Consider the following 24,143-nt stretch of genomic DNA (forward strand, 5'->3'; position numbering starts at 1 on the left):
CGTCAATTTTGTTATGGCAGGGCTTAATTCTTGGAGCTAGAGGACTAACTGGACCTGAGGGAGAATAGAGAGTCAGAGGGAGGGAATTCACCTAAGTTTGGGCATCGAGAGGACGAAGGCAAATGATGAGGGGGTTGGGGGGAAATTGGGTTTCACTCCTCAGACTAGGAAACGTGACACAGTAACTGTGTTCCACAAGGAATGGATGGATGGAAATACCAACATTTGGATGTTTGTTTTTAATTCTTCTGCATACATTACTCTTTCAGGTCTGTCTAAATTACTTCTCCCTTCGACTCTGACACTTCTGCTTCGTGCCAAGGCAAGAGCTCAGGAGGTTCCGCGGTCGAAGGAAATTATGGTTGAAGGCAGCATGGTGAAGGCAGAGGTGGGGCCAGGAAAAGAGGGCATTGCCGCAACCGTAAACGAAACAACAACAAAGGGAAAACGTCGTTGGCCTCAACCAGCGAGACCCAGCGGAAGAGACACAGGACAATTAGGGAGGAGAACATGCAAAACCTCATGCATGCTTACAGTGGGGGAACCCCAGCACAGGTGAAGTCCCTAATTTCGTCATGGGAGGCGAAATTGAATGCCAAGGTTGCGGCAGAGTCGCCTCCAACAAAGGATTGGGAACCCCTGCTTCTGGACCCTAGACACACCCGAGGTAGGCAGACTCTCTTCAAACAGTCAATCCAACTCCACTGGGTCATGAAGAATTTATTGGCAAAAGCAATGACAGCTACTAGGAATTTGGAGGAGCTGCTGCAAACCCAGCAAGAGGGGCCTAGCCTAAAAGATATTCAGCAGGAGATCCAAGCAGTACAGGTGCAGCAATACCACCAGAATGTTCGCCTTGGCCGCATGGAAAAACAACTACAAAGCCTGCAGTAGAATGAAATGTCAGGGTCGAGTGCAAAGGACCCGACTCCCATAGAATTGTCAAATGACCGACTATCGAGAAGTTATGAACCCCTTGAAAGTTTTTTGATGTTTTTGTTACAATGATTTGGTCAGATAGCATTTACATTGTCAGTGGTAAGTTTAAACATATAATAGACATAGTAGCTTATATAGCCTGGATGGACATGCTCAAAGTGTTTATGTTTTGGATGGCATATGATGTTAATCGGCGACCGAAAAACCTAGTTTCCTTCAAGAAAATTGAAACCACTAGGCATATATTTTGTAAGTTTTTTTTTTTTGACAGAAACGGTTAGTTTGATATATTGATTCTCGGCAGAAATGCCTCATTTCAGGTTACAAAGAGATAGACAGAGCTCAGATTTCTCCTCGGCCAGGAACCAAATGGCTTCCCCCCTAGTGAGCCTGCGAATTCTGTAAACTATATTACGAGTGATCTTCTCTATCTTTCCTGATTTACAGATACAAACAAACTGCTCCAATAAAAGACAGTAAAACATTTTAAACAAACAGTTAAGGGATGGGATCCCAGCCTTCGTCTTCGTCTCTTAGAAGAACTCCGAGAGGGAGGAGAACCGCTTTGTTGGCTTCAGCATCAGCTTCTTTATTGTTGTCTCTCTTAACATGAAGAAATTCCAGACTCTGAAAGGAATTTATCAGGGATCTAATTCTGCTCATCAATCTTGATAACCTTAAATCTGAAGGAGAAGAATTGTCCACAATGGCCTTTATAATAGACTGGGAGTCCCCAAATACAATTGCCTCTTTGATACCCAGAGAAATAAGCTGTTTGAGACCTTGGAGAAGAGCCAGAGCTTCGGCTTGAATGCTGGTATTGAAGCCCACTCCCCAGGCGTATCTAAATTCAGTTATGCCCTCTGCACTTTTGACTACTCCACCTGCACCGGATATACCAGGATTACCTTTTGTTGCCCCGTCAAAAAAGAGAGCATTTCTTGCCTTCTTGGTGTAAAACTCAAAGAATTCTGTAGCCTCAAGGCGTATTTGCCATTTTTTTAGAGAAGGGGGATGTCTGGCAATATCAGTGAAATGGAGATCAAGAGAAGCGCCCCATTCAGCTTCTTGTCCACTTAGATCTACCCCGTCAAGCTGATCTCCCAAACAGTCGTTTAGATGGCTTTTGATTTTTACCCAGATAATCTTGAGATTGCTGTTCTTGTCTCTGAATATCCTTTGGTTTCTTTCCAGCCATATATGCCAGCAGATTAATTTGGGAAGGGCGAGCCAGGCTTCTTTGATGTGAGCGTTCTGAGGAGTGCCACCCGGGTACCTTAGCTTCCAATTTGAAAACAGATCAGAGCAGCGATTGGGGAGGGCGAAGTCTACGCTCCATGGGCTTAAGGCCTCTTTCCACAGTTCAGCAGTAAACTTACAGCGGAGCATCAGATGGGAGGTGTTTTCTTCGTCGTCTCCACATAGTGAGCAATGGGAGGGTCCCATGTATCCTCTTTTCCGAAGCCTGTCGTCAGTCAAAATTCTCTGGTGACAAAGAAGCCAGCAGAATGAGTCTATTTTAGGGATCGTTGTCTGAGACCAAATTCCATGCCAGGGCTTCGGATCAGGAGGAACATGAGGTTGCAGAGAGATCTGCCTATAACCCTGCGCGACTGAGTAGCGCCCAGGGGTCGGACCCCATCCCCGAGTGTCAGGTTTCCTGCTGTTCATTGGAGCTTTGCCTTTTAAGAGGGATAGGAAGATGGCGTATTCTTTGGAAAGGTTCTGAGGCACCTCTATCTTTACCCAACTCTGCCAATCGCCATTCTCCCAGTGTGATATATCCCACAGAGTTTTGAGACCCGCTCTGTCCATCCAGTCTCTCAACAGAACCAGGGAGTGATCTTCAGATAGGGGATCACTACCCATGATACGGTCATCCCAGATTTTAATGTGCTTGCCATTTCCAGGGATCCAGTGCGCATGGAGGTTAATTAAGGAGGAAGCTTTGGCGCACAGTTTGTGGATCATCGTTCCGGATATTGATTTGGGATTGTCCAGACAGCGTGTTCTCTGCCCATGGAAATATTTTTTCCACAACGCTAGCTGAGCCCAGCCCGGATTTGGGGCAATTATCCTCCATAGTAGTTTTGCACCCAATGCAATATTTTGCTTACTAATGTTCTTGAAATTCAGGCCACCTTCCATTCTGGGCAAGGAGATTATGTCCCAGTTTAATAGAGGTATTTTTTTCTCATTTGCTTTGCCGCCTTTCCAGAAGAAATTCCTTATATAATCCTCCATTTTCCTCATGATGCCAATAGGAGCCATCATAACTGCAGATTGGTAAATGGGAAGACTATTCAACACAGCTTTTATAAGCACTTTTTTGCCAGCCAGATTGAGCCAATTGAAGCCCCAAGAATGGATTTTGAACTTAAATTTTTCCAACAGAGGCAACCAATGTCTGCTGAGGGCCCTTTTTTGGAATACAGGGAGCCCCAAATACTTGAAAGATGACCAAGAAGAGGAGGTTGCGAAGCCGAAACAGCTGGAGATAGCTTGGAGCGATCTGACAGTAGAATTCCAACAGTAGATGTGACATTTTCCTTTGTTGAGGCTGCTTCCAGAGTCTTCACAGTAGGCATCCACCACATCTTTGAATTTTTTAGCCGTGGGCAAGGAGGTTGCACCCAGCAAAAGAGAGTCATCCACAAATAGCGCATGGTTTATGTTTTTGACACCTCTTGCGATGTTCAATCCCATTATTTCTTGATCAGTCTGCTTTTTATTTAGGAGGAAGCTGAGAACAGAAGCTTGGAGGACAAAGAGCAAGGGGGAGAGAGGACACCCTTGTCTCAGCCCTCTAGAGGCTTTGAAGAAGTCAGTAGCCCTCCCATTCACCAAAGGGGCAATCCAGGGCTCACTAATACAAGCCTTGATCCAGTTGATAAATTTGAGGCCAAAACCAAATTTGTGCAGGACATCGAACAGAAATCTGTGTCTCACCCTGTCAAAAGCGCTTTCAAGATCTAGCTTGATAACCATTCCTTTCTCTTTCCGGTTCAAGCTTGAGTGGATCGCCTCTTGGACCAGGATAAAATTGTCCACAATCTGTCTTCCCTGAATAAAACCTCCCTGATTCTCAGGAATAATGTCTGGAAGGATGATTTTCAGTCTGTTTGCGATCACTTTTGTTATCAGCTTGTAGCCTATATTGCAAAGGGAAATAGGACGAAATCTGGTGAAGGAATTGGCGCCTTTTTCCTTAGGAATAAGGGCCAGGAAAGCCGAATTGGTGCTTCCCCCAATTTTCTGACAAGCTTGAGATTTCCGGACCATTCTGCATAAGTCTTTTTCCACAATCTGCCAACAGCTCTGCAAGAATCTGGCAGTGAAGCCATCTGGGCCCGGGGCCTTATCTGGCTCCATTGCAAAGAGGGCGGTTTTTATTTCATTATTAGTGACTTCTGCTTCCAAAAACTGATTCTTTCTGGCAATAATCAGAGAGGGCACCTCATTCACTAAATTTGATGTGTGCCCCAGGCCCTCTTTTTCGCTATACAAATTTTTGAAGTGGAGGAAAGCAACGTTTTTTATACTTTGCTCTGTGATTAATGTTCTCTTCCTTGATTTCTGAGATGGAGTTGAAACTTTTCCGGGCTTGGGCTTGCTTGTGGAAGAAGGAAGAGTTCCTATCTCCAGCCTTGAGCCAAAGCCTACGAGATTTAATCCTCCAATACTCTTCCTCGGCCAGGCTTGCCTTGAGAAATTTTTTCTGAAGTTCAGCCTCCTTATCTAGAGTTTCTTTTGTGATCTCTTCATTTTCCGATTTCAGATGATGAATCTCGAGACATTCTTGAATCTTTTTCCTTTCCACTGCTGGGTTAGGAAGGGATTTTACCCAAGATTTCAATGCAGCTTTCACTCTCCTGAGCTTTTCCTCCCAAACAAAGAAGGCAGAGCCATTGACTGGTTGCTTCCAAGTATCTTTTACTAATTGCATAAAGGACTGTTCCTTAACCCAAAGGGGACTGAATTTAAAAGGGATAGGACCTTGATCCATATGAGCCAGAAGATCAAGTTTGATGGGTCTGTGATCGGAGACACTACAAGGGAGAATATGCATTCTAGACTCTAATCCAAGAAGAAGGAAAGTACTTTGAACAAAAAAACGATCTAACCTTGCAGCGATGTGTCCCAGACCGAGTCTTTTATTGGACCAAGTGTACTTGCCCGACGAAGGTTTTATGTCGTTCAAGTCCCAATCCTGAAGCAGGTCCTCAACCCATTCTCGCGCCGGATCCCTTACAACGCTTCCTCCACGCTTTTCAGCCAGAGAAAGGGTGAGATTAAGGTCCCCTGCAATGATGATGTTCACTAAATCTTCCGAATCTGCCATACTTCTAATGGATTCCCAGCAGATCTTTTTCTCACCTGCGCTGGCTGGAGCATACACATTGAAGAGATAGAGAGTCTCATCTGAATCGACGTGTTGCAGCTTAGAGAACAACCAATGGGTGTTGGCGACCTCTTTGATCTTTGAAAACTTATTTGCGTTCCAAAGGGTGCCCAGGCCCCCTGAGGCACCACGAGCTGAAACAGCTTGCCCTTCACTTCTCTTCCACAATTTTCTGGCGATATGGAGGAAGGCCTTGTCCTCCATTTTAGTCTCCTGGATGAGGAGTATATCAGGAGATTCGGTTCTTATCAGGCTTTTGACGGCTTCTTCTTTTATTTTGCTCCCCATACCCCTAGAGTGCCAGGAGACAATATTCATCACTTGCTTTTTGAATGGAGAGCTCCTTTAGAGCTCTGGGTCTGGTTTCTGGTCGTCTTCGGAGTCTTTGCCAAGAGTTTCTCAAGGGTTGGTTGGCTTCCTTGGAGTTTGTCTCTATAAGTCTTCTGTTCTCTTTTTTCACGGGCAGGTTTTCGGCCTCTCAATGATCTTCTTACCGAGGTTTGCAAATCCCCTATTTCACCTTATTCTTCTGAATCCTCTGATCCTTGCACTTCCTCAGCCTCTTCTGTGGATGTCTCTTTCGGTCTGTTTGCATTGCTTTCGACTTGCTTTGATCCCGAGGGGGGCTCTTTGTGGGGCGATGCTTCTTTCTGCATCTCTATTTCTTGGGGGTCTTCTATTGCTGAGCTTAACAGTGTATATTTGTTTCCTTGTTCTTCCATGAGGGGTGTTTGAATCCCAGAGCCTGCCTGGGGGACTTTGCCATTTATATTGCCAGTTCTAGGGGCTTTGTGAGCGGTTTTGGTCCTTTTGACCTGAGTCCATCCTTCCTCCTTGCCTTTCTCCCCTTCACTATTCTTTGGACAGCCTCTAGCAAAATGGCCATAGACATGGCATTTCCTGCACTTGAACGGAAGCTGCTCATAGTCCAACTTTTGGAGATGCGTCCAATTTCCAACCTTAATCTTTATTGCCTCAGGAAAACCGACCTCAAGATCAACTTCAACGCAGATTCTAGCACAGTCGTATTGGTCTTTGTTGTTTGCTCGATCAATGAACTTGCCCAAGGTGTTTCCGATGTGCTTAAGAGACTCCCAGTTCCAACAATGCACTGGCAGGTTGGGCAATCTAACCCACACAGGGACGGCTGTGGGAACGTCAACTGCTGGGTCAAAATCGGGCGTCCACTTATTGAGATACAACCCTTGAGGGCCCATGAAATAGGGGCCGTTGCGGAATATCAGATCCTTATCATCCTTTTCAGAGAATTCAAATAGGAAGAATCCCTTCCCTAGAAAATACGAAGTGACTCTGCTTTTGATCAGCGGTGCCCAATTCCTTGCTACCCAGCTCTCCGTGGTTTTGGGGGAGGGCCAGAGTCCAGTGAACTGTCCAACCAAAGCACGCTCTGCCAATGATAGGGCGACCTGTATCGGCCCCTCAGGAGGGAGCTCAATCTCAGGGATGTCATCCAGACGCTTGACAAACTTCGCAGCCTCGGTCACTTTCTTCTTTGGGAGAGAATCCAGCAGTTTAAGAAAAGCCTCAGCATCAGAGAGGGGAGGCGGCGGTGGCTCCATTGAAGCGACGCCTTAGCTCGATCGAAGCGAGCGCACCCAAATCCCAGTGTTCATAATCCTTCAAGCCAACCCAGAAAAGGAACCTCCGTAGAACTAGATCAGAGAGCCGAATCGCCGTGCAGAATGGGAGCTCCACTCAGGATGGGAGCGTCATGCAGAAAGGAGGCGCCGTGCAGGATCAAAGTCGCGCAAGAAACCCTCCGAAGCGGCCACAGGGCCGAGTCAACGGTCTCAAGCGCAGATGGACAGTTGCAGAGCGGAAAACCTCGGGCGCTTATTTGTGTATTTGTTACTTAGACATATATTTTGTAAGTTACCTTCCATATAATTAATTAAAAAACAATACTACTAAACTTACACCAAAAAATTATTAAATTATTAATTATAATTTATAATTAATAAATTTAAATTAATTATTAATTTATAAAATATTACATAAAATAACTAAACGCACGCACCTATCCATTTTATAAACTTATATTCCATGGAATCATGGATGGAAGAAAATAAAATAGTATCACATATCAATATGGCGTGCACGTTCTGTTTCTTGTAAAATAAGATTACGATTGTATATAAATTCCAAAAAGAATATACAATCCATAAAATTCTTTATTGTTTTAAGTTTCTAAACTGCTGTTCCAAATATTCTATTTTAATATTGTTTTATGTTTCTAAACTTCTGTTCCAAATATTCTTTACTTTGTTTGAGAAAGTTCTGTGGCCAGTCTGCTTACCCAATCACAGAACCGCTTCCAATCTGCCGGACAATATCCGTGGAATGCTTTGTAAGGTTGGACTGAACTCGTTACTAGTAATATTCTTTGCTTCTTGAAATGTGACAACTATCTCTGGCCCAGAAACTTCAATTTTCCTATGGACTCAGAAATTCAGTGTAATTTAGACAACGGTAGTCCCCTTGACAAGCCAGGAATATAAATCAGAAGCCAAGAATATAAATCAGAACCCCATGAGAACACAGCCCTTCCAAATTTAAGTAAGTTCAGTGTTAGGATTTTTTTTCAAGTTTAGTGTTAGGATTTTGTGGTAAGTTCAGTAGGAGTGAGACTATATTATGGTTATGTTGAAAAATTACATTGAAATATAGCGAAGAATTAATATTTAGAAGAATGTTTTAACAAAACCTCTGATCACCGTCTATCCAAAACGCTCTAGACTTAGTATCATTAAGATTAGGATTATCAGAATTGGTGTCTGCGAATTTTTTTTCAAAGAATTAGATGAAGCATGGTCATGCCCCCAAGCTTCTCTCGCTGCCACTCAACCCTGGCAGCCGGAGGAGGATTTACACGGCGGCGGTCATCTTGGCTGCAATTGCTTACACTTTTGGCGTCGTAACGTCCCCCCTGGTATCATACTTCGCCTTCAAAGATGCCGGAAACAGCAGCCGTGAAACCGTCCGTGCCGTGAAAGTGAAGATGACGGAAGAATTGGCCCTGCCAGTTGAAAATTCGCAGCAGTTGACGGATAATTTGGCAGATCTGGCGCTGTTCGAACGCCACTGCGCAAAGCCGGTGCCATCTAAGAGCGTGCGGGGGGTAATTCTGGGCGCCCTGTTCAACGGCACATCGCCGTTCGCGGAATTCCCGCCGGAGCACGCGCGGGCGCTGCTGAGGCGGCGGCGGATCAAGGGCTGGGGTTCCACCGCCACCGTCTTCAAGCGCCTCGTCAAGGAAGTCCGCCCGCGGACAATCGTAGAACTCGGTACTTTTCTGGGCGCCTCCGCCCTCCACATGGCGGCGCTAGCGCGCGACCTCGGCCTCCACACCCAGATTCTGTGCGTCGACGATTTCCGGGGATGGCCCGGCTTCCGGCAAAATTTCCGCGACATCCAAATCGTCAACGGCGACGTCATGCTGTTCTACCAGTTCATGCAGAACGTGGTGTCCATGAATTCGACGGACACCGTTGTCCCGGTGCCGTACTCGACGGCGGGGGCGCTGAGGGCGTTGTGCGAGTGGGGAATCTATGCGGATCTCATCGAGGTGGACGCCGCCCACGATTTTCATTCAGCGTGGGCGGATATCAATGCCGCCTACGCAATTCTGAGACCCGGTGGCGTCATGTTCGGCCACGATTATTATACAATGATGGACAATAGGGGCGTCAGGAGAGCCGTCAATTTGTTCGCCAAGTTGAGGAATTTGAGGGTGGAGCCCGACGGTCAGCATTGGGTACTCAGACCCCTGCCCTAATATAATATCATTACTTAAGGTTACAGTTTAGCCACACAATAATATCATTACTTAACTTAAGATTAAGTTTCGCTAATCACAGTTTAGCCGGACATTAAATAAGTGTATAAGATCTTCTTATTTGTAAAGACATGAGACCTATTTCAATGAGTCTAAAATAAATTTCTTTTATTTCTAAACTCCTTGGAAGCATTAAGATGATGTTTTTTAAAAATCTTAACTGTATATGTATTTTATTGTATGTATATATTTTTTTATATATTTAATCTGTAATTATTATTTTATATATTTCAAATGGGCGTAGTTTAATTTATAGATGAAATGATTTTTTTTCATGATCATTTTTAATCTTAATCAAAATTTAATAGAAATTTTTTAAAACTGGAGTTTAAATTGTTTAATGTACATAATTCGAGTGTCACTGAGTTTTTCAAGACGTTGAATCCATTTATACATTCAAAATGTATTTTAAACAACAAAAAATCTTGAAAGATTTTGGTGAATTCTTGTGAAAAAACGATTTCGTCTATAAATTAGACTAAGCCTTTTAAATATGTTTTAAATAACAAAAAAAATCTTAAAAAATTTTAATAATTTTTTGTGAAAAAGACTATTTTCTCTATAACCTTAACAATATATTATTCTACATATTTTACATATATTTGGGAAATCTTAACTGTATATTTTTCATGTAATTTAGTGTATGTATATATTTTTCTATATCTTTAATGAGTAATCATTAGCGTACATATTTAGGCCGATAGGCCTTCCTTTGAAAGGGACCTTTCGTCGTCCTACTCCTTCTGACGCTGACACCTGACAAAGAAGGGGCGGAGGTATTCATGACCGGCTGTTCGAAATGATATCGAACCCTTGCATCTGGCAACCACTCAACCGTTGGATCCGAGAAGATCCACGGTCTCAACGATTTGGATTGTAGACGGGTAAGTTAATGCAATTCTCGGCGAAGTAAGGTTCATTTGGTTGTTCCGAGGTGGGTGAGCTACGGCTCTGCAACATAAGGTGACCGGATGGTGGAATGGCGGAAATGCCTTCAATAGGCCTACAGGTATAGACATGCCTTCGACCTCCATCTCGCCTAACTGTTATCTCTTCCTTCATTTCGCACTTATGTTTATTCTCTGAAACCCTCTATTCGGCTCCTGCACAGGTGGAACTGTTAATAGCGGGTTCTTGAATCTGGAGAAATGCGTCGAGGGCTCGTTCTACAAACCAGAGGTAACGTAAGCAGGCCCACGCAGTTTCATACAGGGTTCCTTTTGATTTTTTTGAGAACTTGATATAATAAAATGTCAATTTCAGGTGCAACTTGCCGCTTGCTGCTCGACAACTCCAACTTCAGATAAGCTCGCTCTTCAGCATTTACATTTCTCTCTTAATACCCTTTCGATTACTCTCAGGCTTACTTTAATACGTTAAACTGTCTGTAGGTACGCTTTGTTGCGGGGTTTATGCATATACATACTCAGAGGACGTTCCTTGGAGCGAAACTGCGTTCTCACAATGGTTACCGCCTTCGATTACAGGTTGGTTCCTCTTCGGTTGTCTGGCGAGTTCTTGGTGTGAATCTTCGTTTTAGATAGAGGATTGTTAGATTTTTCTTTACATCAATGTGTTAAGGTGGCTCGCCGGCCGAAATGTTACGGCTGTTCAGTGGATATATAGATCTTAGGGTTATTGTAGAACGGAAATATGGGGGACGGATGCGCCCAATGTAGAGCCGGATACTTATACTGATATTTTGACATTATGGGATTTATGCGTGTAGCTTTATCTGAGGGTTTGAATAACTTCGCAGTAATTTGTGCATTTCAAATATGATTACTCTGTTTCTTCTCTTTTCTGAACGGCTTGCCGTTAGGGTTTTCCCAATATGGGGTTGGCGACCTAAGCATTCATTTAACACATGTACTGTTGGGTAATTTTGTTTAAAAAGGATTGGTTCTTATCTCTGTTTCCATTGTGATAAATCAAGGTTGTCGATCTTTACTGTAATGGGTTATTTTTAGCGTATTGTACAATTCCGATTAGAAATTTGCAAATACTCTGAAGTGGATACTGTTAAATATTGTCTGTTGAATGCGAAATCCACAACTTGACATTCTCGTATGTTTTCTTTTTGATTAATGATGGTTGAAGAAATGCCTATTAATGTTCATGGATTGACCGAATACAGTTATAGGTAGAAATATTTCAGTAGGCTATTAAATCTTCATTGCAATAGATGGTAGTTAGAAGATAATTTGAATTAACTGTGTTTCTACAGAAATTGTTCTTTTGCTTAAGACTTGGAATAACTCGTGCATTTCATTTCAGTAGATGGAAATAAATTCCATTACCTTATTTTCTTTTCTTTGATGCAATGATATTTGTAACTAACTGATTGTATTGAGATTGTAAAGGATGACAGTATGCTTAAAATTTATTATTGACAGAGTAATACTATTCATTCATTAGCATGTCAACCTATTCATTTCATAAAATAAAGGAGCGAATGTTTCTCCTACTGATACTTAATAAACACAGAATTGTTACTTATCTGTTTCCCTGCTTTACTTGTAAGCATGCATGTAGTTTTTAACCTGCCTGGAAGGTCTCACCACAGAATCCCCCTCTGAGCTCTTCCAGCCACTCACAGTGGAGGGAATATTTTTTCTCACCTTGTTGCCAAGGTAACCCATCAACCCGCGTCCAACGCAAGAAACTTTCAAATTTCGTACATGTTGTTTCAAATCGCTACGTACCCAAATACAGAGAAAAATGCCAACCATCTGCTTGCTAGCTGCCAAATAGTACTTCTCCTTGCTTGAATTAAACTTGTTATTCATCCGACCTGAGTCGGAGTTATCTGATAATGGACTACTTAACATTGGAGAGTGAAAAACATTAGAGGGAGACCCTCCTTCACTCAAAGCATACTCGTCCTCTGATGAAACTGACATAAAAGAGGAACTAGAATCTACTCTATGAAATGATCTTCCTGGGAAGAGATAGTCAGCAAAGCTACATTTCTGTTCTAGCTTTTTTTGGTCATTTGTAACTTCAGAGTGTGGCTTAGAAAAGATGTTCAAGTCCAGAAAAGACTTTCTGCTCGAAAAAGATGAACTTTTACGCTCTTTGGAACATTCACAATCTGAGTCCAAACAATAAACGGCTTCTGGAATTTCAGCAGACTTTTCCCTGCAATGTGATAAACACCTGCATTGATTTCTATTCTTGCTTGTGCCTGAATTGTTCAGTGTTTGGTGAATAAGGGTCAGCCATTTGGCAGCAGGACCATTGTTCTCTGCCACTAAAATGTTTCCTGCATTTAAAGGCACAATTTCTTGAAACCTGGGAAAATCCACATAGAGACAGTATACTGTTAGACTTTTGACACAACTGTGGAAATCTCAATAAAAACTATCAACACACCATTTCATTCTGAAACTAAAAGAGTTTTAACTGATATCCTCTTGTTCGTAGAAACACAAAATGAAAATGTATAAAACATTTTCAGGGCTTTGTTCATCTTGCTGGATTGGATGTAATGAGGGGAGTTTGTTAATACCCCAAAATGTAGACGTCTGCTGGAGGTGAAGTATGCAACCATTCATCCAAATTCAGGCCATTGCAGGGTGCTTTACCTCCCACATTCCATGTTCCCACAAATACCCTGCTTCGCAAACATTCAGTTGCCTACTTAGTTCATTAAAAAAGCTGCTTACTGATATGAACAACGATTGTTGAAATCAAAATTCCAATACATTTTCAAACAACATTATTCTGTCTTCAATAATTCCAAGAGAAGCAACCCATCACAGAAGTGGGTTCTCGTATTTGAATATCTAGATGAGACGGGCTTTCTTATAGTCGAAATTCTGGACAAATGGTAACAAATTACTATTGGAGAATGTTACATTGCAGATCATTTAAAAACACGATTTTTTATAACCTTATTTCTGTCAGCATTGGTTATCTGTATTATGGTTATTTGATAAAAGCACATAGCAGAAAGATAGGGGAGAGAAAGATTTTGCCCTGAAGAAAACTGCGTCTATTTTTTTATTACTCGAATACATGCTCATGGTATTATGTTTGGGAGCAAATGAAGAATAAGTTCTAAATTATGTTCAACTCATTATAAACTATCCCAGAATAACTTCGCACAAGCAGGGGAACAGATTATGTTTCAAATGGATAGTAAACTCAATCCGTATGTTCCACCATTATCAAATTTCAGCTAAAGTTAAATTCAATTAAATTCAACCAAAATACCATACCTAAAGTCACGAGCATCTGCGATCTGGGACAACTCTGATTCCATTGTTACAGGCTTGGAATTAGCTGCATTTCAATTCAACAAGATTTCTGTCATGATTGTAAACACCGAGACCAAAAGCAAAGTAACACATCCCTAGTAAATCAAATCAAAGGCTGGGAGAAAACTCGTGCATTTTTCAAGTATTCTGAAACACCTGTAAAATAAAATTGGGCATATTATCTTGTTGAAGGATTTTGTTCAGTACCAGTAAAGCTTTTTCGTGAAAACGAGGATTCGTTATCTGGGCAGCTCTTTCGTCTCCCAGAGAAGGATTCGCAGTTATCTGCAGATTTTATATTTAGTCTCAGTGAAAATTAAGCTAAATGCACAATAGGTTTTCAAGTTTGTCACTTTGAGGTGTATTTGGATAGTATTGATATGCCTTGTGTGGAATTTTAGCTGTCTGGTTGCTTTGACCGCTTAACCATGAACTGCTGTCCCTTTATTTTGACCATTTTCTATACCAACCAGAGGCACTGAATTTTTGGTTACAAATGAGTAACTGGATATTGTTTGGCCTGATGGTATGTCTAATTTCAGGCAAGTAAACTTGTTTGCCTTAATGTGTCTACTGCTTTATGTTTGCAGAAGTTGAAATGATGAAAGAAAGATTTTCAAAGTTGTTGCTGGGTGAAGACATGTCAGGTGGTGGTAAAGGAGTATGTACAACCCTGGCAATATCTAATGCTATTACAAACCTCTCAGGTATAACATTTTTAATTCTGTTCTGGAATCACACAGGATTTTATGCAAGTCTTAAGACACAATTTTTTACTTAATCTTAAGACATAAATTTTCACTTAATTTCAAGATACTAACTCCTAACATGGGGATCTCTTGTGGCAGCTACTGTTTTTGGACAGCTTTGGAGATTGGAACCTCTGGTGCAGGAGAAATTTCAAACAATGTATATAAATAGAAAGATGCAGAAAATGACAGTCAAATTTTGTACTCAGAATTATGACAAGAAAGCCCCTGCTGGGTTTGTGAGGAAAGAGAGCTTCAACACCAGTTCTGTCTCCAACCGCCAAGATGATCAGTACGCTACTAACATGTTTAGTGAAGAATTTCTGCTATTCTCTTGTAATCTATAGGCCCCCAAAGCTCCTCATAGATGAGAATATTTGCAGGATGTTAATATTGTTGTAAGTTTGTAGTAGTTGTGGAATGACTTACTTTTGTGCTGCTTCTCATCTTCAACAACAAGAGTTTCTATGGTGAATAAGCAGAATCCATGTCCTGCCTTGTGAAGCAGCTCTCGACTGTGATAGCGTTCTTTGTAATGTCTCTGATAAATCCTTTAGACTTCTATTTCATTCTGTAATATGATGGGATTCACTCTACAAGATTAGGGGATTCACTCTACAAAGTCCATGTCATACCTTCTGAATCAGCCCTCCACTTATGTTAATTTTCTCTGTAATGACCCTAATAAATCCTATATAATGAGATTTCATTTTGTAAAATGATGGGATTTCACTCTACAAGATTGGTTTCAGTTTTACTTGTATTGTGGTATATGAAATTTCTCAGTTTTACTTGTAATAGGATGGGATTTCATTCTGTAATATCATGGAATTTCCCTCTGCAATATTTGCTACTAAATTTTACAATTCCAAATTAATAATCCTATCGGCCTCTCTTTGTACCTTTTGGGACAATTGCTAGTTTAAATGTTTTATGTTTTTTATTTTGTGTTTGTATAATCAAAATTCAATTAGAAATCGAAGAGAATTATTCAAATTGTAAATTTAAACATTGAAATCGTATAATTTTAATATTTTAAAGAGGAAAATAATTTATATATTTATAATTTTTTTAATAATTATATAATAGAATTGTAATTTTATTAATAATTATATGATAAAATTTTAAAGCCGAGGTGAAAGAATTTTTTGGATAATTAAAAGAAGAAATTGTTTGGACAATTAAAAGTCGTTGGAATCCGGGTATTTTTTTTTTTTTAATCTTGCATTGGCAGTGTTTGAATCATGTTTTTGATAGTGGAAATAGATTCAACACCACCAAAAACTTATAACCTACTAAAAATCTTGAAGTTTGATAATTGTAACCTGGATTTACAAAAATCTCTATGGAATTTTATCAAAATATTGCTAAAATTTCTATAATTTTCTAAGCCAACAAATTTCAATAATAATTATTAGAAAAAATAAAAAAAATTAATTAATTGTTAATTAATTAAGTTGAATTTTGTTTTCTATTTTATTACTAAACTTAATTTAAGAAGGGATGAAATTTTACTTTTCATGCGTATGCAATTTTCTCACCTTTTGAAACTTATCATATAAAGAAAGGAATAAGAGTGGGTCCTTAAGTTTATGGTTTTTTAATATTTATATCAAAATACTCTAGAGAAATAATTTCGATAAATCTCAGGGATTGTGAAAGCTCGTTAAAAAATCTTTGCACTTGAATAGTGAAACCGAACTCCTAAATACGTGAATTCTTGCCACAATTTATTATGTTTTCAACACTCTAAACAATAAATTCTTTATCTGGACCTGTACTTGAGTGTTTCCACTTCAATGGTCAATGTTTGGTTAAGAATACAAAATAATGATGGTTTGTTTTCCACTTTTACGACTTTGTGGCAATATCATCATGATGTCGTTTCCATTCGTACATATAATTTTTTCTTCATTCCAATGTACACTTATATCTATTATTTTTCCTTTTTATTAGCCCGAGCTTATAAGTTAGTCCGGAAAATAATGGGAGTTCTAGTAAGATTATGATAAAAATCACGCAGAATTTTTTGAAAATCTAAGTTATAGTTGTTAAACTTCAGGAATTTGGGTGCCCCGGAGGTTCTTGATGGTGCTGAATCAATTCCTCCATTAAAAAAATGATTCAAACACTCCAACATTGTGGTTTTTTGAAGAAAAAGAAATTACTAGATTCTGGCAAGAAATTTGTCGTCCGAGTGAATTTGTGGCATGGGTAGACAATGTCTCTTTTATTTCTTTTAGTTGCAACTTAGTCTCTTTTTTCACCCCCGAAGGTTAGCTCGATTGGTTGAGTATAGTACCTTTGTTATTGAGATGTCACGGGTTCAATTCTCTCAATAATCTCTGGGTTAGGCTCCATGGTTGAGTTGACAAAAAGTGGTCTCTTTGGATGAATCTACAAAAATTTTACATGGAACTTTATTTCCATGTCATGTTTTTCTTTGGCCATAGTATTTTCTCTCTTTTCATTTTGAATTGTGAAGCAGGAATGTAGGTTGTCATTTTAAGTTTATCGAGCCTTGTCCTCCTCGCCACCATCTCCATCATTAATGGTGCTTACAATTGTACAATCTCATGTTTTAACAAAGTTACTAACTTAACAAAAACTTTACAATTATGCAATCTCATGTTTTAACAAAGTTACCAACTTAACAAAAACTTTACCAAGTTTTTGTTTTTTTAGAGGTCGGATCAAATCATGATTTTCATGCCGATTTTGAAAAGTGTTTGATAGAACATCAACTTTTTTTGGGAGAAACATATTTTTGACACATTGATTTTTTTTTTTATGTATTAAGTGTAGACATTTTTTTTAAATGTTGGTGATTTTCATGCCAATTTTGAAAATTGTCGATGCAACATTGACCTTTTTTTTAGGGCCATATTTCTGGCACTTTAAATTTTCTTACCTATCAAGTATTAATATTTTTTTAATTTTCTTACCACCCTTAGCGAATTAGGTGTCTAACATATATAAAAAACCCTAACTTATATATATATATATATATATATATATATATATATATATATAAGTTAGGGTTTTTTATATATGTTAGACACCTAATTCGCTAAGGGTGGTGTGGAAGGTGAACCATTAAGGGGAGTCCAAAAGATCTTGGAAAATGGATCCAATGGTCACATAATGTATTTATATGTAACATATTTGTGAATAATAAAACATTCATGTTTATTATTTATATTTTGTTTCTCATTCCAACAATGGTATTAAAGCGGGTCTTGCTCAAGGACTTGTCAGATCAACCTCAATGAGTTTGTTAGATCTGCCACATTGAGAAATCTTGAAATCCTTGGTCGTTTCTTTGTGTATGCACAATTCTGAAACTCCTTCTGTATATTACGTCATACTCATAGGTCTTCCATATGTAGTCACCGCTCCTCTGAACCTGTCATACGCACAGTGGTATTTCATAACAATGGCCAAGCACAAATTTTCCTATCAACGATGGTTTCATGCCTTGGTTCCCTACCTTGTTGTAATGTTCCTCTATGTGCCATGTTGTAACATATACGTTGGTTCTGTTGTAAACAGTTTCTCTATGTTGCGGCCTATTTAACCATTTTCGCATTGTCATTATGGACTGGTCTTTACCACCACATCCTCTCCAATTCTCATTACCCTTAGCGAGCACGTAATTAACCTTGAGGCTCTCGTTCTCGGGGCAAGGAATTTCAAAGAGACGTTACTACCCTTCACCAAAATGCATGCTCTATCTCACTTAAATTGTCTAGTTAATGTCTTCTCCACTGTGAGTTTGATCGTGGGAGTTGGACGAGTTTCGCATAATCATTTTGTGAAAAGCGATAAACCCTATATGAGATGGGTCTAGGCTACATGAATATGAGTTCTATGTCAATTGTGTATCTCACTCATGGATCTTAGCTTCCCTTGTAAATTCTATTTTGACATGGTAGAGATCAATATGACCAATATGGTCATGGCCGAGAAACCTTTGTTGAGTGCCATTTTTGGTAGTGCTCACTATAGCCATGGAGGAAGAGTCCAAAGTGCATGCAATCAACCCTAGTACAGCTACACGTATAACCTTTACCACAAATATCGTGAATGAAAACCACCTAGAGAGGATATCATTCACACAGGCCATAATCTTATTCAAGTCTTGATCACATATCATTACTAATAATGCCCGAGGTTCTTTGATTTCAGTGAACTAACCTCGTTAGGAGTTGACAATTGGTTATGGGTACCTTTCCAAGTTCATTATGTGCCACTGCATTTCTTTCATAGTGTCACCAATTCAACAAATTCAACTACATGAAAAAGAATATGATAACAGATAAGATGAACTCTGAAATTGTCGTTCAAAACTTGGCTATTATTTCATTTAATTCTACACCCATGACTAAAGCAATGATAGCCAGTGAGCCAAATGGGCCAGCATGATGAAACTTGTTGTACTTTTTTTTAAAGTGAATTGTGATTCGAGCTTATGGCAAACATCCTGCATGTGGATTGTTTTATTATAAAGGATGCTAGCATTATATTCTCATGCCCTGGTTGTCTCCTAATATGCCTATGTAGTCCTCATGAATGATCTTTGTGGTAGCCTAGCCATTGGGTTTGTTGGATACTCAAGCATTCAAGATTATATTCTCATGGATACTCAAGCATTCAAGATTATACACTCATGGATACTCAAGTGTAGATTATTCAAATAGGCAATTATTGGTTCAATAGGGATCACTTTGTGATATTGTTGCATTTTATCTTTGTATTGTGACAATATGCATGATTTTTTATGGGATATTACACCCAAGAGTGTGTCATTTTTGGATTTGGGCATGTTTTAGTTTTAGAAGCATTGTACTTCTTGGGAATTCAAATTAAAAACAATGGTAACTTGCAAAAGGTGTTTTATTGTAAGTTTTTCAGTTAAATTGCATTGTAAATTGACACCCTTCTTGAGTTTCTCGCGTGGAGGATCATGGTTTTTTATCTTCATCCATGTGAACATTTTATAAACACATTCATCCTCTCACTTTGTATGGGATATGAGGGGATTGACAATGAGGCTTCTAGTTTTGAATCCCTATCAATCAAGCATGTACAAGCAAGCCTAAGCAACAACAACATCATCTTCTCACCTTATATTTGATAGGGGGGATTGATGATCAACTACCAATTTCAAAGAGTCTGAGCAACATCTAAAACCAAAGCCTCAAGCCTAAACTAAAATCAAAGTTGCAGCAATAATCAAAGTTATGAGTGTGATTCAACTTACAGTCATCTTCAAACTGGTACCGGAAGCACTTCCACCAACATAAGTCTTCAACTTATAGCCAGATTCGTAAATGTTCCAGGAACTGCACTAAGCGTTCTAGAGTTGGTGGTCAAGCATTAAAACATCGCAGGTTGAGACCTCAATGATCTCCCCTTTCCAAGAATTAGGGAGCACTTCCTCTAGCAGAAGACTTCAACTTCTAGCCAAATTTGGAATTGTTCTAGGAACTGCATCAAGCATTCTAGGTTGAGACCCCAATGGTCTCCCTTTTCAAAGCATTAGGGAGCACTTCCTCTAGCAGAAAACTTCAACTTCTAGCTAGATTTGGAATTGTTCCAAAAACTACACTAAGGGTTCTAGTGTTGGTGGTCAACCTTAAACTACCATCGATTGATACCTTGAGTTCTCTCACCTTATACCATCATTTCAAAGAGCACATTCAACCATGATTTTTTTTTCTTTTTTTTGTATAACAACTCTCTTCTTAAACCCTTCGAATTAAGGGGGGATGTTGGACACCTAATCCACTAAAGGTTATGATGTGGAAGGTGAACCATCAAGGGGAGTCCAAGAGACCTTGAAAGACGAACCCAACAGTTACACAATGTATTTATATGTAACATCTTTGTCAATAATAGAACAATTCACACTTATCATTCATTTCTAGTTGCTCTTTCGAACAATATATTTATGTATTGTTAATTAATACTTCAGTATATATAAAATAATTATCACTAAAAGAAATAATATTTTTAAATAATTATAAAAAATACACGTTTTGCATATAGAGATAATTTTAAAAAATACACATTTGGAGATATTTTCGCTAAAAATAACATGTCAAATAAGCGTAATATGCAACATTGTTGCTTAGTACATGGCTCTTATGCAAAAAGTAATCGATAACAATCATTGAATTCTTGAACAAATTCATAAATCTAATAATGAAACACATTTGAATACGAGGAAGGGAAGTAACATAAGCAATTAATGGACTAGATAACCTTGGAGCAAAATAGAAATAGGTGCATAGATAATTTTGGATGAAATATTAGCCCTAACATCATCGTTTTTGACAAAACTTAAGAGTTTATTTAAATGTGTTTGTGCACATTTTATTCCATCTTTAGCTTGTGAGACCAAATAAGGAGGAGAACTTACAATGTCTATTATCTTTATATTAAATAATGTATATATGGGGGAAAACAAATTTATACTCATCCTAATTCATATGTAATAAAATATCTAATATAAAAAATTACAATGTCTAGTATATTAAAATATTCCAAAAAAATATTTTTATACTTGCCCGAAGAGTATATTGTACTCAGTTTGGGTCAAAATGCTTTGACTCTTAATTAGTTTGCAAATTTTTACAAACTATTTTTAAATTTTATTTAAGTTTTGGTAAAATTAAATATTAATTTTTTTTTAGAAATTGAAATTATTTTTAAAATTTTTAAAAATTGAATTTCTAATTTTTTATTTGTGGATGACTAATTTTATGTGGTTTAAAATCACATTTTCAAAATTAAAATTTATTTAAAGAAAAAAAAAAAAACCTCTAATCGCCAAGTGTCCTTATAAATTAATTATCAATTTTTTTTGTCATAGTCTAACGATTATGTTTGTTTGCCCTATTCCGGTCATATTTTGAAAAAATTCGGCAGCGATTTTTGTAAATCCAAGTAAAAGTTGTCAAACTCATAATTTTAGGTGCCCTATAAGTCTTTGATGGTGTTGATTCAAACACTGCATCTACAAGATTTTTTGTAATTTTTTTGCTCGGATTCCGGCCACTTTTAACCGTCCGCACAGTTCCTCCGCTTCCATAGACGACTCCTTTTTTTCCCAAATTTATGGTTTTTTCCATAATTAGTATTTTCTTTTCCAAAAAAAACAGTTCTCATTACGTTTCAAACTTTTAGTAACCATGGAAACTAATCCATTTAAAAAACAAAAGCAGCAATGCTACATATTACACTGGTTTTTCCCTTGTTGATTTTTATTATTTAATGGACTTGGTTCAATCATTTTCTTCAATAAACCTTACATATATTATATATTTTTACAATTTAATTTTAAATGATGATGTAATATAAAAAATAAAATTTAAGCCAACACTAAAATAAATAAAAATCTCTCTTTTCTTCGCAATTTTACTCATAACTTAAAATATACAATAAAAAAAATTAGAAATCTTTTGCGCTCGCACCTAAGCCTTTGTGTAACTAAACATTGTATTTTAGTATACTAGACATTGTAATTTTTTATATTAGATATTTTATTACATATGAATTGTTTTCCATGTGATTAAAATGACACAAGATACTTCATATCAATTTGATTTTTCAATTATCGAAATTCTACCATAGATTATTTATTTGCCATGGAATTAAGATGATTTTAAATTTAAAGTTAAATAAATAGTTTTTTACAATAATTAGCTTTTTAGAAAATTATATATATATATATATATATTATTTAATACATAATAATAGAGATTATATATGAAGTTTGGGCTAATGTTTCATCCAAAGTTATCTATGCACCTATCTCTATTTTGCTCCAAAGTTATCTAGTCCATTAATTACTTTTGTTACTTCCCTTCCTAGTATTCAAATGTATTTCATTATTAGATTTATGAATTTGTTCAAGCATTCAATACTTGTTATCAATTACTTTTTGGCATAAGAGGAAGGTACTAAGTAACAATGTTGCATATTAAACTTTTTTTATTTTATATTTTAAGTTATGATTAAAATTGTGAAGACAAAAGAGAAAATCTTATTTATTGTAGTGTTGACTTAAATTTTATTTTTTATATTGCATCATGATTTAAAATTGAATTGTGAAAATATATAAAGCTTTATCGAGGAAAATGATTGAACCAATTTCATTCAATAATAAAAATCAACCATTGAAAAATACGAAGAAAATCAGTATTGTTGCTTTTGGTTTTGGTTTTTAAATCAGCTAGTGTACAACTTTTTTTGAGGGAAAAGAAAATATTAATTATGGAAAAATTCATAAATTTGGAAAAAAGAAATTGATAATTAATTTGTGACAATTGAAGATTAGAGGTTTTTTAAATAATTTTTAATTTGGAAAATTTGATTTAAAACCACATAAAATTAAATTAGTTATCTAACAATAAAAAACTAAAAATTCAAATTTTAAAAATTCAAAAAAAAACCAATTAAAAAAAAGTTTAATATTTAATTTTACCACAATTTTAATAAACTTTAGAAATATTTTCTAAAAAATTGCAAATTAATTAAAAGTCGAAGCATTTTGACTCAAACTCATTACAATATACTTTGCCTTGGTAAATATAATAAAAGATTTTTATAAAAAAAATGAATAAAAAATAATTGAAAAAATAACAAGTTTTATGAAATTTCTGTGAATTTCATGTCCAAAATGATAATATTTAAAGTCTTTTTCCAAAACCAATGATTCCATAAAATTTTAAGAAACAAAAATTACTTAAAAAAACATATTTAACCCCCAAAAAAAACAAAACAAAAATTTAAAAACAAAAAAAACATTAAATAAAAAAATTACTAAAAAAAACATATTTAACCCCAAAAAAACAACAAAACAAAAATTTAAAAACAAAAAAAATTAAATAAAAAAATTAAAACATGGAAGAAAAATGCAATAAAAAAAAGTAAAATAAAAAAATTAAAGAAATAAAAAAGTTTTAAAAATTGACAAAAATATATATTAAAAAAATTGAAGTGTTATTAAAAAAAAAACTTTAAAAATAACAAAATTAGAAAAACGAAAAAATAAAAACAATATACAAAACAAATTAAAAAAAAAAAAAACCTAATAAATAATAATAATAATAAAACAAACATATATATATATAACATATTAAAATAAAAATTAATAAAAAATAAAACATAAGTAATTTAAAATATATATATTAAAAAAAACTATAATAAAAAAAAAGATTTGGCCCGTCCACGGCATCAAAGCGCTGCTCTAGCATCCTTCTCCGTGGCCATGGTGGGGGTTCAATTTCCAGAATCGACCCCCTACCCTGACTTCGACGCCAAAAGGTTGCAAGAAAGGAACCTATCCTTTGCCTCAGCCCCAACACTAAAGATCCGCTCGTAGGGCGGTTGGAGCAGTGCCCTACCGACGGGCTTTTGGTGCCAAGGGAGGGCTGGGGACCACCTCGAATTTTTTCTATTGACAATTTTTTTCTCATATATTAAAAAAAAAAAAAACTCCATTTGTGATATGTTGTACTTTTTATTATTCTATATATATAGAGTAATAAATATATATATTACACTATATATATTATAATATGTTTTTTTATTATGCATTTTTTAAAAATAATTTTTAAAAAAGTTGTGTAATAATAATAATAATTATTTATTTATTTTTATTTTTATTTTTATTTGTTTTCATTTATCTGGTCAGTGAGTAGCTGCTACGTCTAGGGTTGTTTAAAACTGAGTGGACGCTACCGAAAGGCATCAACACCCCTCGGCCTTTTTACTAACCTGACCTGTTATGTTTGAATTTTTTTTTGTATTTTTTTCAATTAATTTTTTATGTTTAAATTTTTTTAGGAGGTTATTTTTGGTTATTCTTCATAATTTTTTTTTTTTTTTTTTTCGTTTTTAATTTTTTTGAACATTTTTTTTTTTAG

The 24,143-nt window shown here is 37.0% G+C and overlaps 3 protein-coding genes across 5 annotated transcripts; 2 read left to right on the forward strand and 1 right to left on the reverse strand.

Moving 5' to 3' along the window:
- The first annotated feature begins 7,693 nt into the window (after positions 1-7,693).
- LOC149220704 (uncharacterized) lies at positions 7,694-9,316 on the forward strand. Its single transcript, XM_089382839.1, has one exon. It carries the CDS (start codon positions 8,163-8,165, stop codon positions 9,135-9,137), a length of 975 nt encoding a protein of 324 aa, XP_089238965.1. The 5' UTR covers positions 7,694-8,162; the 3' UTR covers positions 9,138-9,316.
- A 651-nt stretch (positions 9,317-9,967) lies between these two features.
- LOC149220705 (uncharacterized) lies at positions 9,968-14,564 on the forward strand. 2 transcript variants are annotated; one of them, XR_016249315.1, is made up of 5 exons: positions 9,968-10,206; positions 10,309-10,376; positions 10,461-10,684; positions 14,050-14,166; positions 14,325-14,564. XR_016249315.1 is itself a non-coding variant. In XM_089384879.1 (5 exons), the coding sequence occupies exons 4-5, from the start codon at positions 14,058-14,060 to the stop codon at positions 14,553-14,555; spliced, it is 357 nt and encodes a 118-aa protein (XP_089241005.1). In that variant the 5' UTR covers positions 9,976-10,206; positions 10,309-10,376; positions 10,461-10,684; positions 14,050-14,057; the 3' UTR covers positions 14,556-14,564. The 2 variants fall into 2 exon arrangements, 1 of the variants encoding a protein (XP_089241005.1); XM_089384879.1 differs by having other exon boundaries at positions 9,976-10,206; positions 14,308-14,564.
- On the reverse strand, positions 11,542-13,986 carry LOC149220706 (type IV inositol polyphosphate 5-phosphatase 7-like). 2 transcript variants are annotated; one of them, XM_089384876.1, is made up of 4 exons: positions 13,667-13,986; positions 13,421-13,484; positions 12,709-12,816; positions 11,542-12,491 (listed from the first exon to the last, which is right to left on the reverse strand). In XM_089384876.1, the coding sequence occupies exons 2-4, from the start codon at positions 13,462-13,464 to the stop codon at positions 11,711-11,713; spliced, it is 933 nt and encodes a 310-aa protein (XP_089241002.1). In that variant the 5' UTR covers positions 13,465-13,484; positions 13,667-13,986; the 3' UTR covers positions 11,542-11,710. The 2 variants fall into 2 exon arrangements, with proteins under 2 accessions (XP_089241002.1, XP_089241003.1); XM_089384877.1 differs by having other exon boundaries at positions 11,568-12,491; positions 12,709-12,813.
- Positions 14,565-24,143: the final 9,579 nt, after the last annotated feature.

The sequence above is a fragment of the Pinus tabuliformis genome, chromosome Q (assembly GCF_031772625.1).
Source record: "Pinus tabuliformis cultivar Carrire ecotype Pingquan chromosome Q, CPIR1, whole genome shotgun sequence".
In the NCBI taxonomy this organism is placed as follows: Eukaryota; Viridiplantae; Streptophyta; class Pinopsida; order Pinales; family Pinaceae; genus Pinus; species Pinus tabuliformis.

Coding starts and splice junctions, on each gene's coding strand:
- LOC149220704 (XM_089382839.1), top strand. CDS start 8,163: ATGAAGCATGGTCATGCCCCCAAGCTTCTCTCGCTGCCACTCAACCCT.
- LOC149220706 (XM_089384876.1), bottom strand. CDS start 13,464: ATGGAATCAGAGTTGTCCCAGATCGCAGATGCTCGTGACTTTAG. Junction 12,817..13,420: donor GCAGATGCTCGTGACTTTAG/GTATGGTATTTT, acceptor ATGTTTGCGAAG/CAGGGTATTTGTGGGAACAT. Junction 12,492..12,708: donor GCAGACGTCTACATTTTGGG/GTATTAACAAAC, acceptor GGATTTTCCCAG/GTTTCAAGAAATTGTGCCTT.
- LOC149220705 (XM_089384879.1), top strand. CDS start 14,058: ATGATGAAAGAAAGATTTTCAAAGTTGTTGCTGGGTGAAGACATGTCA. Junction 14,167..14,307: donor TGCTATTACAAACCTCTCAG/GTATAACATTTT, acceptor CTCTTGTGGCAG/CTACTGTTTTTGGACAGCTT.